This window comes from Falco naumanni, chromosome 18, assembly GCF_017639655.2.
Source record: "Falco naumanni isolate bFalNau1 chromosome 18, bFalNau1.pat, whole genome shotgun sequence".
NCBI classification, from domain to species: domain Eukaryota; kingdom Metazoa; phylum Chordata; class Aves; order Falconiformes; family Falconidae; genus Falco; species Falco naumanni.
The window spans coordinates 6,235,938-6,248,457 of record NC_054071.1 but is presented as its reverse complement, the minus strand read 5'-3'; the positions used below and the strand labels follow the sequence as shown (position 1 = coordinate 6,248,457).

The 12,520-nt window shown below is 61.0% G+C and overlaps 1 protein-coding gene and 2 long non-coding RNA genes across 4 annotated transcripts; 1 reads left to right on the top strand and 2 right to left on the bottom strand.

Annotated features, from left to right (window-relative positions):
• Positions 1–3,693: 3,693 nt before the first annotated feature.
• LOC121098907 lies at positions 3,694–4,661 on the bottom strand. The gene is made up of 2 exons (XR_005831369.1): positions 4,509–4,661; positions 3,694–4,151 (listed from the first exon to the last, which is right to left on the bottom strand). It is a non-coding gene; the product is annotated as an uncharacterized LOC121098907 (long non-coding RNA).
• Positions 4,662–4,772: 111 nt separating this feature from the next.
• LOC121099088 lies at positions 4,773–9,600 on the top strand. 2 transcript variants are annotated; one of them, XR_005831415.1, is made up of 4 exons: positions 4,773–5,047; positions 6,782–6,971; positions 7,161–7,224; positions 7,819–9,600. It is a non-coding gene; the product is annotated as an uncharacterized LOC121099088 (long non-coding RNA). The 2 variants fall into 2 exon arrangements; XR_005831414.1 differs by lacking the exon at positions 4,773–5,047 and having other exon boundaries at positions 5,123–6,971.
• A 241-nt stretch (positions 9,601–9,841) lies between these two features.
• HEXIM1 (HEXIM P-TEFb complex subunit 1) lies at positions 9,842–11,252 on the bottom strand. Its single transcript, XM_040617701.1, is given in 2 exon segments — positions 9,842–10,907; positions 10,909–11,252. Coding segments are annotated over 2 exon segments (891 nt in total). The 5' UTR covers positions 11,046–11,252; the 3' UTR covers positions 9,842–10,153.
• Between the last annotated feature and the right edge of the window lie 1,268 nt (positions 11,253–12,520).

The window sequence follows — 12,520 nt, the reverse complement described above, 5'->3', positions numbered from 1 at the left end:
TCCTTGGCACTGGGTGACAGCATGGCTTGGTGGGGGTGGCAGTCACCCTGTGGGGGTCCTGGATCTGGGCGTCTGTCCATCCATGATCCCATTGTGCCTGAGGAATGGGCTTGATGACCCCAGGGGGACACTGTCCCTGCTCCCCGTCATCTGGGGGTGCAACACTTGGCGTGTGCAGCAGGACCAGGCGTGTGGGGACATGGGTGACGTGGTGATACAGAGGACATGGGTGTATGTAGGGCATGGGGACATGGCGGAAGGGCAGAGGAGGGGCACAGGGGACCTGGGGGGACATGGAGGGCATGAGGGACACAGGGGACCTGGGGACGCAGGGGGCACTCAGAGGATGTGAGGAGAACACGGAGGGGACACAGGAGAGGCAGGGGACATCAGGGATGGGGGGAGGACATGGGAACCACAGGGGTCATGGAGGGCAGTTGGGGGGGATGCAGAAGACACAGGGGACACAGGAGACGGGAGGAACATGTGGGACACCAGGGACAGGGGCACGTGGAAGCCACGGGGACGTGGGAGGGTCCGGGGACACCGGGGGGACAGAGGGCCGGGGAGGGCACACAGGGGACGTGGGGGGGCACACAGGGGATGTGGGTAGAACTCAGTGTACACGGGGACACCGAGGGACTTGGGGACATTGGGGGACACGGGGCAGGGGGTGTGCAGCTTGTGGGCGGGGCCGGCTGCGCACGCGCTGGGGGCGGGGCCAGGCGGGGGCGCGCAGGACCGGCTCTGGGGCCCCGCGGCGCTCGGGCCGGGGGGGAGCAGGTTTGTACTGGGAGCGCTGGGAGCGCTGGGATGCTGGGAGATGGGTACTGGGAGTGCAGGGAGCGCTGGGATGCTGGGAGATGGGTGCTGGGAGTGCTAGGAGCGCTGGGAGCACTGGCGATGGGTGCTGGGACTGTTGGGATGCTGGGGTGCTGGAATGCTGGGAGATGGGTGCTGGGAGCACTGGGATGCTGGGAGCAGGATGCTGGAATGCTGGGAGATGGGTGCTGGGAGCACTGGCAGCTGGGGAGATGGGTGCTGGGAGTGCTGGGATGCTGGGAGCCATGTGCTGGGGAGCTGGAGAGCTGGACGCTGGGAGCTGGGATGGTGAGTGGTGGGTGCTGAGTGGTGGGCGGCAGGTGCTGGGCACTGGGTGGAAGCAGACGGGAACCCCGTGCCGATGCCGAGGGAGGTTTCACATCAGCTTCAGCCTGAAGAGAGAAACAGAGCAAAGCAAAGCGCACAAGGTGACAGCAGGGTTCCAGGCTGGGCTTTTGGGTGCCCTGGGGACAGTGCTGGGGGACACGAGGGCAGCCCAGGGCTCCCAACAGCAGCGTGGAGGCAGGGCAGGGCAGGCAGTGTGGGCACAGCGCATCCTGGCCACGCCGCCGGCTCCCCAGCTGCAGCACTTGCCCACAGCTCCGTTCACCTGTGCCAGTGCCAGGAGGGGCTCACTGGGGGTGGCTGGCGCTGGACTGGCGGCTGGGCACAGTTGAGTCACCAGGACTAGGCTCCCTTCGCTCCACCCCAGCCACTAAAGGCTTTGCTCAAGCTCAGGCTGGTCCCAACAAGCAGCTCCCTGCCCCATCCAGCCTAGCAGCCACCCTGCTTCATCCGAGGCAGCACCATCCCATGATAAATCCCTCTCTGACTGCAAGTCAGACCCAAAATTGCTCTGGAAGGGGACATATTGCCATGTCACCAGTTTAAATCCAGCCCCACAGCATTTCTTTCCCTGCAAAGCCTGCCCAGAGGCTGGGGGCAAACCCAGCTGGGTCTGCCACCCTGCAGGAGGCCGGTTCTGCAAGATCAGGGTTATAGAAACAACACCCAGTGCCCCCAAAATATTCCTGAGAGGTGCGGAAAGGATCACGACACCCAGGCTTTTGGGTGCCACGAAAAGCGGGAGGACCCATGGGTGGCAGACAGGGCGATGGCTGCCCCCAGACCTGGCTGGTCATGCTCAGCCGGACACACTGGGCTGAGGAGGCTAAAACATCGCTGGAAACGACCCAAATACATGGGGGAAAAAAATCAACCCAGAGCTATAAAACACAAAAAACCTCCAGCACCAGCTGCTTGGGGATCAGCCTGTCCCTGTGTGGGGTTGGCTGCTAGATTCTCCAGTTCCTCTGCGCAGCCTTGAGCCCCAGCACCGCTGGGACCTTGAACCTGTTCCTCCAGTCCAGGGAAAGTGATGCAGCTCAGGGACGGGACTGACGGCGTTTTCATGGAGCAGCCTGGGGAGCAGGATTGCCTCCAGATCCCTACAGCAACCCTACGGGCCAAAAAATGATCACACATGGTGACCTCAGAGAGCTTTGCCATCACTCCTGCCATTAGATGCACAGTGTACAGAGTGACCAAGGGGCTGGAGCCGAGCGCTGGCTGACTCAGCACACGTGCACGTGTGGCTCAGCTGTGCCAAGATGGCTACAGGCTGAAAGATAAGTTCAACTCTGCAGCAGGTGTGGGTTATCAACACGCCAGGCTGTTCCCCTGCTCCTGCAAACCCCTTGGTGTCCCTGTCCCCGCCTTGCATGCTGCTTTGGGCAACAGCAGGAGCAGGCGGAGGGGGGTCCATGGCATGGACAACTGTGAGCGAGGGGGCTGTTGTTGGGCTCTGACCCTCCAAAGGCACGAAAAGCTGGGAAATGGGACATGCAGGGAGACAAACGCCATTGGCACTAGTTGGGGACTGTTGTGTCCTTGAGTTGCTGGTGTTATAGCTACTGAAACCTCACTCCTGACAGAAAAAAAAAAACCAAAAAGGGTGGTCCTCCAGCTTGTAGGCATGGGCTGGCACGAAGAGTGCATTCAACCACTCACTGTGAGCTCAGAGTGTGCCAAGGGGGTGTAAGAAGCAATGACTGTCTGAGGAGCATCCCAGAGAGCATGGCTCTGCCCCATGGAGATCCCAACATCTCCCAGACAGGGAAGGGACAGGGACAAAACCCTCCAGAGGAGGCAAGGAGGTGTGGCAGGGCCCTGCCTACTCCCTGGCACCGTGTCAGCCCTTGCCACTGCCACCACTGCAGACCTAAGCACACCCAGGCCTCTCGCTGGCTGACAGCCTTGCCTGCGCCTCCAGCACAGCCTGACACTGCCTCGCTGGCACAGTGCCTGTCGGGGACAGGAGGGATCCCAAGGGGCTGGGGGCACCTGGTCCCACGCCAGGGGTGATGCCAGAGAGCTCCCTCCCCAGGACGTGTCACCAAAGTCACCAGCTCCCTCACAGCCCTCTGGGTCTCTGTCCTCCACTGCCCCTGCCCCACCCCCCCGGATCTACAGCAGGGTCACACTGTGACAGTCAGAGGGAGAGGACAGTCTCCTTCCTCCCCACCCAAATCCCAAGATTTGGCCCATTTTACACCGCCCCATCCCCTTTCCCATTCAGGAACAGCCAGGCCATTTCCAACACCAACCCCCCAGCCAGAAACCATTCAGCACAATTAGCCCCCATTCTCAATAAAATCACAGATATGGCGGGGTGAGTATGTGATTTTGGGGTTTACCAGCCCAGAAAAAAAAACTTTTTTGTCTTTTCGTAACAGAAGAACCTGATTCAAAAAGCTCTGAGTGGCTGCACAGACTGATTCCCTGCATCGTTCTTCCCAAAATCACACCAGGACACGGCCTGGGCCCTGCCTGCCCCACACTTTCCTCCAAGAGAGGAAAGTCCAAGGCGCCTGGCTTCATATGGAGAGTCCTTTATTATTATTTTTTTACCTTTATGCAAAATTTATTGCTTACTTTTGCCTTTTATGCATCCTGATCCCCCAAATACACATTATTCCCTTACATACTTGCAGACTGAACGCCCCACCCGCAGCACTCACAGCTCCGCCATCGAGGCCGCCTGCGAGGAGCGTTACACGTGCCAGAGGCAAGAACGGAGGCTTTGGAAAAAATTCGAGTGAGCCATTTGTAAAAGCTCATCGACTGTGCTCTTTGGGTCGCTCTTCTCCTTCAGATCCAAGATGGAGCCTGGGCTCACCCTGGGAGGAGGTGGCAGAGCTGGATCAGGGGAGAGGCAATTCGGGGCGAGAACAGCCACGTCCCGAGAGCGCTGCGCTCTCGCCGTGCGGCTGGAGGGGCCACGTTCCTCACGGGGAGCGCCGTCTGCTCGCTGCCATCGCGGAACGGCCCTGGGGCAGGAGAGAGGCACCAAAGGGTTAAGCGCCAGCCGGCTGAAGCAGGCCGGGCCTAGAGTCGGGCACCCTCCCTCCGAGCCCGGGTCCCCCGCGGCGAGCCGGGCATCTTCCCGCAGCCGCCGCCCCCCGCCCGCCTGGGCGAGGCCTCGGTCCCCAGAGCCCCCGCCGGGTCGCGCAGCGCCTAGGGCCGCATTTCAGCATCTCCGGCCCGGCCCGGAGGCCGACGGGCCCTGACCGCCCAACCGAGGCGCTGCCCCCGCCGAGGGGCTCGGGGAGCCCGGCGAGGACCCGCAGCGCCCGGTCCCTGCGGCACGCCAAGACGTCAGGGCCGGCGGGGGGCTCAATACCGACCGGAGCCGGCGGGGGGTATCAGTACCGACCGGGTGCCCCTCGGCCCCCGGGCCCGGCCCCAGGGCGGCCCCGGATGAGGCGCTGCCGGGGCGCTGCGCATCAAGGGACAGCGAGTCCGCGGCGGCCTCGTCCGCGCCGCCCCGCCGCCGCACTAGACTACATCTCCCATGAGACCCCGCGGCAGGAGCGCGTCCCTCCTCTTCCTCTACGACTCTCGTTGCTATTGGCTTCGCCAAGCCGTCAAGCAGAGGCAGGGCGGCATCTGATTGGTGGAGGAGCGGCAGGGCTGAGGCGCCGGCTATGGCGGCCGAGCGGGCGGTGGGGGCGCTCTGGCCGCCATTTTGTGTGTGTGGAGGCCGGCTTCGGGCCTCGCTGCCTGCCGCGGAGGCGGGGGTGCGCGGCGCGGCGGGGCTGGGGAGCGACCGGAGAGCGGCGGGGGGACTTCTCCGCGGCGCCGAGCCGGGAGCGCGGGGCGGTCCGGCCCGGCCGGGCCTCCCTTTCCCCGGGAGCCGAGCGCGGGGCTCCCCGCCGGCCCTGAGGTGGGGGGCGGCGCCGCGCCCGCCCGGCTGCTCCTCCGGCGGGACTCGGGGGTACGGGGCGGGGGGGGCATCCCCTGCCCGCAGCGCCTCGTCCGGAGCCGGCAGAGGCTCGGACCGGCGCCGGGGCCTCGCCCGGGGCTGCCGCGGCTCCTCCCGCGGTCCGAGTGCGTGGTGCGGCGGGGGGGAGGCTCGGCCCGCCCGCCTCGGCCTCCGCGGGCTGCACGTCGTGGCTCCACTCACCTGTGATGCTGGGCTGGGGGCGTATTTTTAATTTTTACCAAAACCCGCGTTAAAGCGTATTTGGATATTGCTTGGCAGCCGCAACCCGAGCTCCCTGTGCGGCGCGTCTCTGACTGACCCCCGTTAGGAGCAAAGTGGGGAAGAACCGCGTAGTTTTATATTGAAAGTGAAATTCGAGTGAGGGTCAAACATGTTTACTGGAGGGCCGAAAGCTGCTTGTCTGCCGTGCCATCGCGTAATACTCTTTTAATACACTGTGACGGGGAAAAAAAAAAATAATCCCTCAAATTTAATCCTTTGTTTCACACATTTAAGCCAAACCACATCTAGATTCCTGGAGGGGGTTCTCCCCGGCCAGATCCAGTGGATCGCAGTTAATATGGCCTCCCCTTGCCTGCTGCTGTCTAACCGAGGCAGCAAATACCACTGTGGTGCTTGGAGAGACTTAAAAACAAAAGCGTTGGCGTGTTGCTGGGGCCGAGGGGGTAACTTTTCAAGCTGATAATAAACTGGAGTGAACCTTGTCTTTGAGTTATAAATGCCGCTCCTCTGGCTGGTGGCAACGAGGGCTGTGGAAATAACTGGGTTTGGGTGTTTTGGGTTTTTTTCCTGTGCAAAGTCAAAAAAGGCCTGGTTTGGTTTGTTGTTTTTTTTTTTTTTTAAAAAAAAAAAACACCCTTTTATTTTTATTATTGCTAAGTACTTGGCGCTGGGGAGTTTTGGAGCTGACAGCAGCCTCTGCGCTCGGTTCCCAGATGAGTGGTGAGGTTTGGCGCAGCCGGTGAGTCTGGGTTGAGTTCCTGGTTGTGTTGCAGGCTGGGTTTCTTTAAGCAAGTGACTCTGCCACATTTTCTTCCCTCTGTGAAAGGCAGATAATGCCAGCTCATCCCCTGGTATTAATGTGACTTGGTTTAGATGTAAAACAGTGAGATTTTTGAAGCTTCTGATGTAAGTGCAGATTATGCTGTCAAATGTGCACTCTTCCAGTTAAAAAAACGTATTACTTTGCATCTGTGCACTTGGTGTTCTTTTTTTGAAGAAGGTGCTTTGTTGTTATGACACTGCTGACCATTTTTGACCCCCGTGTTGCTTTATTAGGTTCTGAACTCCAAAGCTTCATCGTTTTATGAACTGCTGCATTTCCAAAGCTGGGTGGTTTATTGTTATGCGTCTCTCAAATGTGCATGACAGCTGAAGATCTAATTTCAAGTTGGTTTTGCCAAACTAATTGGGGTTACGCTTAGTTCAGGCTGCATGCCTTGCACCTACTGGGGTTGTTGGAGGGGGTTTTTTTGTAGGGTGGGAGCAGGAAGGGAGCGAACATTAAAGGCCTGACCCTAACAGCCAGGGTTTGGTATGTTGCAGATGAACCAAAACCTGCCAGCTTTTCAGCAACGGCCTCAGCAGCAAGTGCTATAAAACCTCTTCCGTGTGCAGGGCTTACTGTGCCACAGATCCTCCTCCTTTTTTAACAAAATGCCACTTACCTTGCAGGCCAGGATATGGTGAAGAGCTGTGTAAGTATATCCTCAGAATGTAAAGGTAACAAAATGAAATGCAGTTAGCGCAAGTTAACTGGCAGGCGGGACAACAGCGTTCTTGTCAGCACCACGTCCCTGCTGTATAAAGCCTGGAATGCCAACAGGCCGGGTGGAATGGACTTCAGGGCCGAACTGCTGTGCTGGTGGGTACCGGCAGCCCGCTCTGAAACCTCTCCAGCCGGTGAGGAAAGGATGGCAGGCTGCGCGCTCCTTCAGAGCTCCCTTCAGCCCGCAGAGTTGAGGGGCAGGATTCAGGTTTCACTTCACACCAAGGGTGCAGCATTAAGGAGCTGTTAAGATGGACTACTTCCTCTTTTTTTATTTTTTTGCAGCATGCAGTGTTTTCAGGGAACCGTGCTTGGCCTCTGCCTTGAAGAAGAATGGCTGTAACTGCAGGTGGGATGTTTTAGTCCCCTTTTCTTTTGCATTAGTGCAGTAATTTCTGCCTCTCCCCGGGACAAAAATGGGCCTTTCCCCAGCAAGCGGGAGGAACTGTGAAAGCCCTTTAACCAAGGGGATCTCGATGCCTCACGTTTCCGAGGCCAATTGCCACAAAGCTGGCGGTGGTGGTGTCGTCCTGCCGCAGCCGGCGGAGCGACAGCAAGCCGTCGAGCTCCAACAGGCAGAGTCCTGCCACCACGGGCTCCGTGCCAAGGCACAGCCCGTTCGGGGAGATCGGAGGGGTGCTGCCATGCCAGCGGCGTTCCTGGGCTTGCCAGAGGAGCCAGAATAAAGGCCAGTTGGCTCAAATAACCTGAGAAAGACCAAAGCGGTGGCAACGAGGGAAAGGATGTGCTTCAAAGGTTTGGCAGGCACGGCTGTCTTGCCCTCCAGGGAGGTATTGCCCTCAACTAGTTAAGACGGCGCGCTGCGTTCTTGTCAGGAGGGACTAATTGCAGCCTTTTGATACCACATCACAGCCAGTGCTGTGATAAAGTGCGCATTTATCTCCGGTGAGCTCCAAGATTTTTATTTGTTCCTCTTGAACAGCTGAGCTGCAGTGAGCTCATCTCCGCCAGACCGGCTCCAAGTCCAGCTCCAGCGCTCACGGGGAGGCTCAGGAGGGCAAGCTCTCCCCTTGGCAGGGCAGGCGAAGCACAGACGAGCTCCCCATCCGTTACTGATCCACTCAGAAGTTTCAAAGGTCCCCGAATGCTGTCAGCCGGTGTCTGCCAGGAGGTTTGGACACGGGAGCTGGAATGAGGCCTTGTGAGGAGACATGCCGTTCTGAAACACCTGAAGCAGCATCAGGGGTAACCTGGTTCGTATGAAGCCTCATTTTCATTAAAACAGAGCACGGAATAAAGTAGGAAAAGTTGGCGGAGTCAAGAACAGGTGGAAGAGTTGATCGTTACAGGGCTTTTAGGGTTTGTTTTGCTTTTCTATTTGTTAAAAGCATTTGTTGAGATAACTCAAAAGATTTATTCCTAGGAGTTGAACGTGACAAATTTGGGGTAAGTAGTTGGGAGGGCAAACCCTGTGGTTGTGCTAAACTGGGTAACAGCCATCGTGCCACATTTGACTAATAATACTTATTTGCGTTAAGTTTTTCACATTAACCAGGTGCTAAGAACTACATGTCATGATAGTCGGGAAGTGCAGCACCCACTGCCGGAGTCGGTGCCATCGGCTGCGCCTGTGGCTGTCGTGCCCCAGAAGAGAACGCAGGTCACGGCAGCACAGCTGTCTCAAGGGAGTCGCTTGGGGGGGGGGGGGAAACAAATCGCTGGAAAGAGATACCTGGGATGAGCGAGGAGGAGTCGGGCTTGGGAGCCGCTCTGCCCAGGCAGCGAGATCCTGAGCTCGTTGCCTCTCACCGTGCCTTGCCGCCGGGCTGGCTCGGCTCGGGGCGGCGCGGCGCTGCCTCCCTCCGCAGCCGCACCGGGCGCGGGCTCTGCCGGATGATGTCATGGCAGAGGGGAAGGGAGTGCGGGTGGCTACCGGGCTCTTGCGCAAGTAGCCCTCGAATAGTTTCCTTTTTCCCTCCCCACTGATGCCAGCCAGTGCCCCGGAGCAGCTCACGGGGTTTTGCCAGGCTCACGTTAACCCGGCACAAGCCTTGAAGCCGAGCCCCTTGGCTGCAGCCACTTGAATCCCCCCGACCACAGCCAGACCCACCTGTGCTGCCTGCGAGCACAGCACAGCAGCGCTGGGGACACCTTCGTCTCCGCCTCCCCTACAACTGACCCCCCCCCTCCATTTATTTATTTATTAAATAACTGGCTGGTTTTCCCCTGCTGTAGCCTGGGGGGAGCTGCCCCCTGCTCTCCAGGTTCCACTCGTTAATGTACCCTCTCAATCTTGAGCCTGATGGCCTTCGATGATACCACAAACCAGAGGAGGCTTGGACCGCTCCATTAATTTGCCCTTTAATTTACCTGTTTTCCCCAAAAAAACCCTTACTAGACCACAGAGCTGCCAGGAGCTTCTGCTTTTTTCTCCCTTCCCCTCTCAGGTACGGCAGCGGGGAAGCAAAAGGTTGAGCCATCACGTTTGCCTTCCACCGATCACTCCTAGTCAGCCATTTCAGACACCAAGTGCTGACTACCAAAACTTTTCCCTGAGCTGCTCCAAAACTTTTAAGGTTTTGCCCCTCAAAGTATGTTTTCAGGCAGTTTTTGCCCAGATCTCAGTTAACTGACCTGGGTTCCTACTCACCTGGGAGGAAACAAGTGAAGTTTCAGCAGCCTCTGGGCAAACAGCTACACTTGAGCTAACTAATACATTAGCCAGGTATAAGCAGCGTCTATTCCACACAATATATTGAGAGCTGTCACCCTCCTCCAGGTAATTTTTAACTATTTCAGCTCATTGAGCAGGATTAGAATCAAAGGAGGGGGGAAGGGGGGGGGGGGGGAAGAGTAACAAAAATGGTTAAGCAGGGGAATTACAGCTAGCTGAAATGTAACAACAGCACAGACCAGTTAAAACATCATGAAAATAATTCAAAATGTATTCCCTGCTGGAATGCCATTCTGAATATTTTCTAGAAATCACACTAAAACCATTACAGTTACAAGTAATTAAATTTATTAGACCTCTGTAGTTTTTTTTATAGTCAGTTTTGGCCAATTTACAGCTTTCCTGGGGATTTTTTTTTAAGACAAAAAAAAAATAATAAACCAAGTATCACCAATACATCAAACCCCCCCTTGCCCCATCACAGCCACCTAAAAAAGGGGGGGAGGCCCTGGCAGCGCCCAGCCCCGCTCCCCAGCTGCGCTTTATTCCCGTTAAAAAGGGTCCGCGGCGTCTCTGTACAGATGTATAGAATGTTACACCCCACCACTGTAAAAAGCCCCCCCCGTGCCCCCCCGCCCCAGTGTCACTCCCCCAGCTGGCAGGGGCCTTTCTCCTGCCCGGGCAGGTCCTTCTCCTTCAACAGCTGCAGGTTCTCGGCTCGCAACCTGTCCACCTCCAGCTCCAGCTGCCGCACCCGGGCCATCTCCGCTGCTTCCCCCCCGTGTTTTTTGCTCTCCATCCTCAGCCGGTTGTTCTCCTCTTCCATGCGGGAGAGGCATTTCTCCAGCTCCAGGTACTCCTTCACCAGCTCCTGCTTGCTCATGTTCTGCAGGCTCTCCACATGGTACCGCTCGTACGTCTCCGAGAAGTCCCGCTGCAGAAACTCGCTGCCGTCCCCCCCCATCCCGTCGCTGCCCCCGTCCTCCTCCGCCGCCTCCTCCAGGAAATCCTCCTCGCTCGTGTCGTCCGACTTTGCGGCCGCCCGACGCGGGTACAGCCCCGTCTTCAGGTCGGGCTCCTCCTGGTCGTGGTCCTCCATCAGGAACTGCGTGGTGTTGTAGGGGGCCACCGGCTGCCCCTTGGCGAACATCTCGGCGCGCAGCCGGGAAGCGCGGAGGCTCTGCCGCTCGTCGAACTGCTGCTTCTCCTCCCAGCTCAGCTTCGAGTAGGGCTTCCAGCGCCGCTTCTTCTTCGATGGCCGCCGGCGGTGCTTCTTCTTCACCGGCCACTCCTCGGTGCGACCCACCGACGACCGGAACCGCGGGCCCAGGCCGGGACGCGCCGCTCCGCCCGCCACCGGCCGCCCCTCGGCGCCGCCCGCCGCCGCCTCCTCCGCCCCGGGGGGGTGGCAGCCGCCCGGTCTCGCCGTCGGCCGCGTCGCCGCGCTTGGGCTCCGGCGGGGGGTCGCCGCGGGGCTCTGGTTCGCACTGGGGCTCCTGCTCCGGTTCTGGCTCAGCGGGCGCCGCGTCGGCCATGGCGCTGGGCTCCGCTCCCTCGGGGCACAGGCGCTACTCTCAGCGCATGGGGCCGCCCCTCCCACCGCTCCTCCTCAGGCCGCCCGGGCCATGACGCGGGGCCGAAGCCCCCGGCGTTTACCGCAGCCGGCCGCGGAGGGGTTAACGCCGCCGGGCCCGCCCCCCCGCGCGCATGGCACGCGCCGCCGCCGCTACCTCCCCCCCCGCCACGCCCCACCCCGCGCTCCCACCCGCCGCTGCCGCCGCCGCCTCCCGACTGCCGCTCCCCGCCCGCGCCCCCGCCTTATGTACCGGCGCGCGTCCAGCCCCCGCCCCGCGCACGCGCGCTGCCCGCCCCCGCCCCGCCGCACGCCGGGCCCCGCAGCATCCCGCCCCCGCCGCCGCCGCAACGGCTCTCCGAGCGCGGGAGGGGCCGCCCCGCGACCAATCGGAGGGCTCGGGAGGCGGGACCGTCGCTGGACCCGCCGCCTTGCCGCTGCGGGAGGCGGGTCGCGACTGGCCAGGTCGGACGTCACTCGAGCGAGGCGCCGCCAATCCGAGGGGGACGGGGGCGGGGACGGGCCGTACCATGCGTGGAGGGGCGCTCCCATGCGCGGGGCCGCGCGCGCCCCCGCGACCTTCAGGGCCGCGCCGAGGGCAGCGCCCCCGCCCCCCCCCCCCCGCGGCCAGCCCGTGGGGCGACCCGAAAAGAGTCCCCGCGCCGCGGAGGGGCCTACGGGATACGGGCCGTGCTGCGTATGCTGCAGCCCCCCGTGCCCGCAATGTCGTCCCCCGCCGCGAGGGCTGCAACGGACCAGGAGGGGGGGCGGCCCCGGGGGGGCGACGAGGCTGGCGGGCGAGGGGGGCTGGCGGGCGAGGGGGATGGCGGAGGAATTCCGGGGCTGCGCTGGTGCGGCGTCCTCTGCAGCCGCGCGGAGGGAGATGTAAACAAACCTGAACGGAAAGAAGACCCTCCTTAAAGGCGCTGCGTCCCTTTTATCCAGGGGCGGCGGTAGGGTGGCCCAGGGCCTGGTCCGGGGCCTACCCACTCCGCGCCTGGCGGGGGGGGAAGGGACGGCCAGCCGTGGGGGCCCCACGGCCTCGTGGCGGGGCTGTAGGGGAGGACCCACGGTGGGGGGCCATGTGGGGTGGCCACCCGGTGGGACACACATACCTGGGGACCCCCGGGCGGGGCAGGGGGCTCTGTGGCCGGGGAGGGGGGTGTGTGTGTATGTGTTACCCGCTGTGGCAGCGGCACGGGGCTGGGGGCCCTGCCCTGGCCACCCCCCCACACCAGCTGGATCCTCTCAGCAATAGGCAGCAGGGGAAGCAGGTGCTGTGGGGCGAGGGAGGGTCCCAGGAGCCCCCCAGCCCAACCCCCGCCCTCTGGCTCGTTTGGGCGGTGGGTGCCCCGGTGGCAGCGCCCCCCTGGCCGGGTCACCCGGGCCTGGCAGTGCTGGAGGCCTCGGGCTGGCAGCTCCTGCCTGCGCTGGGTG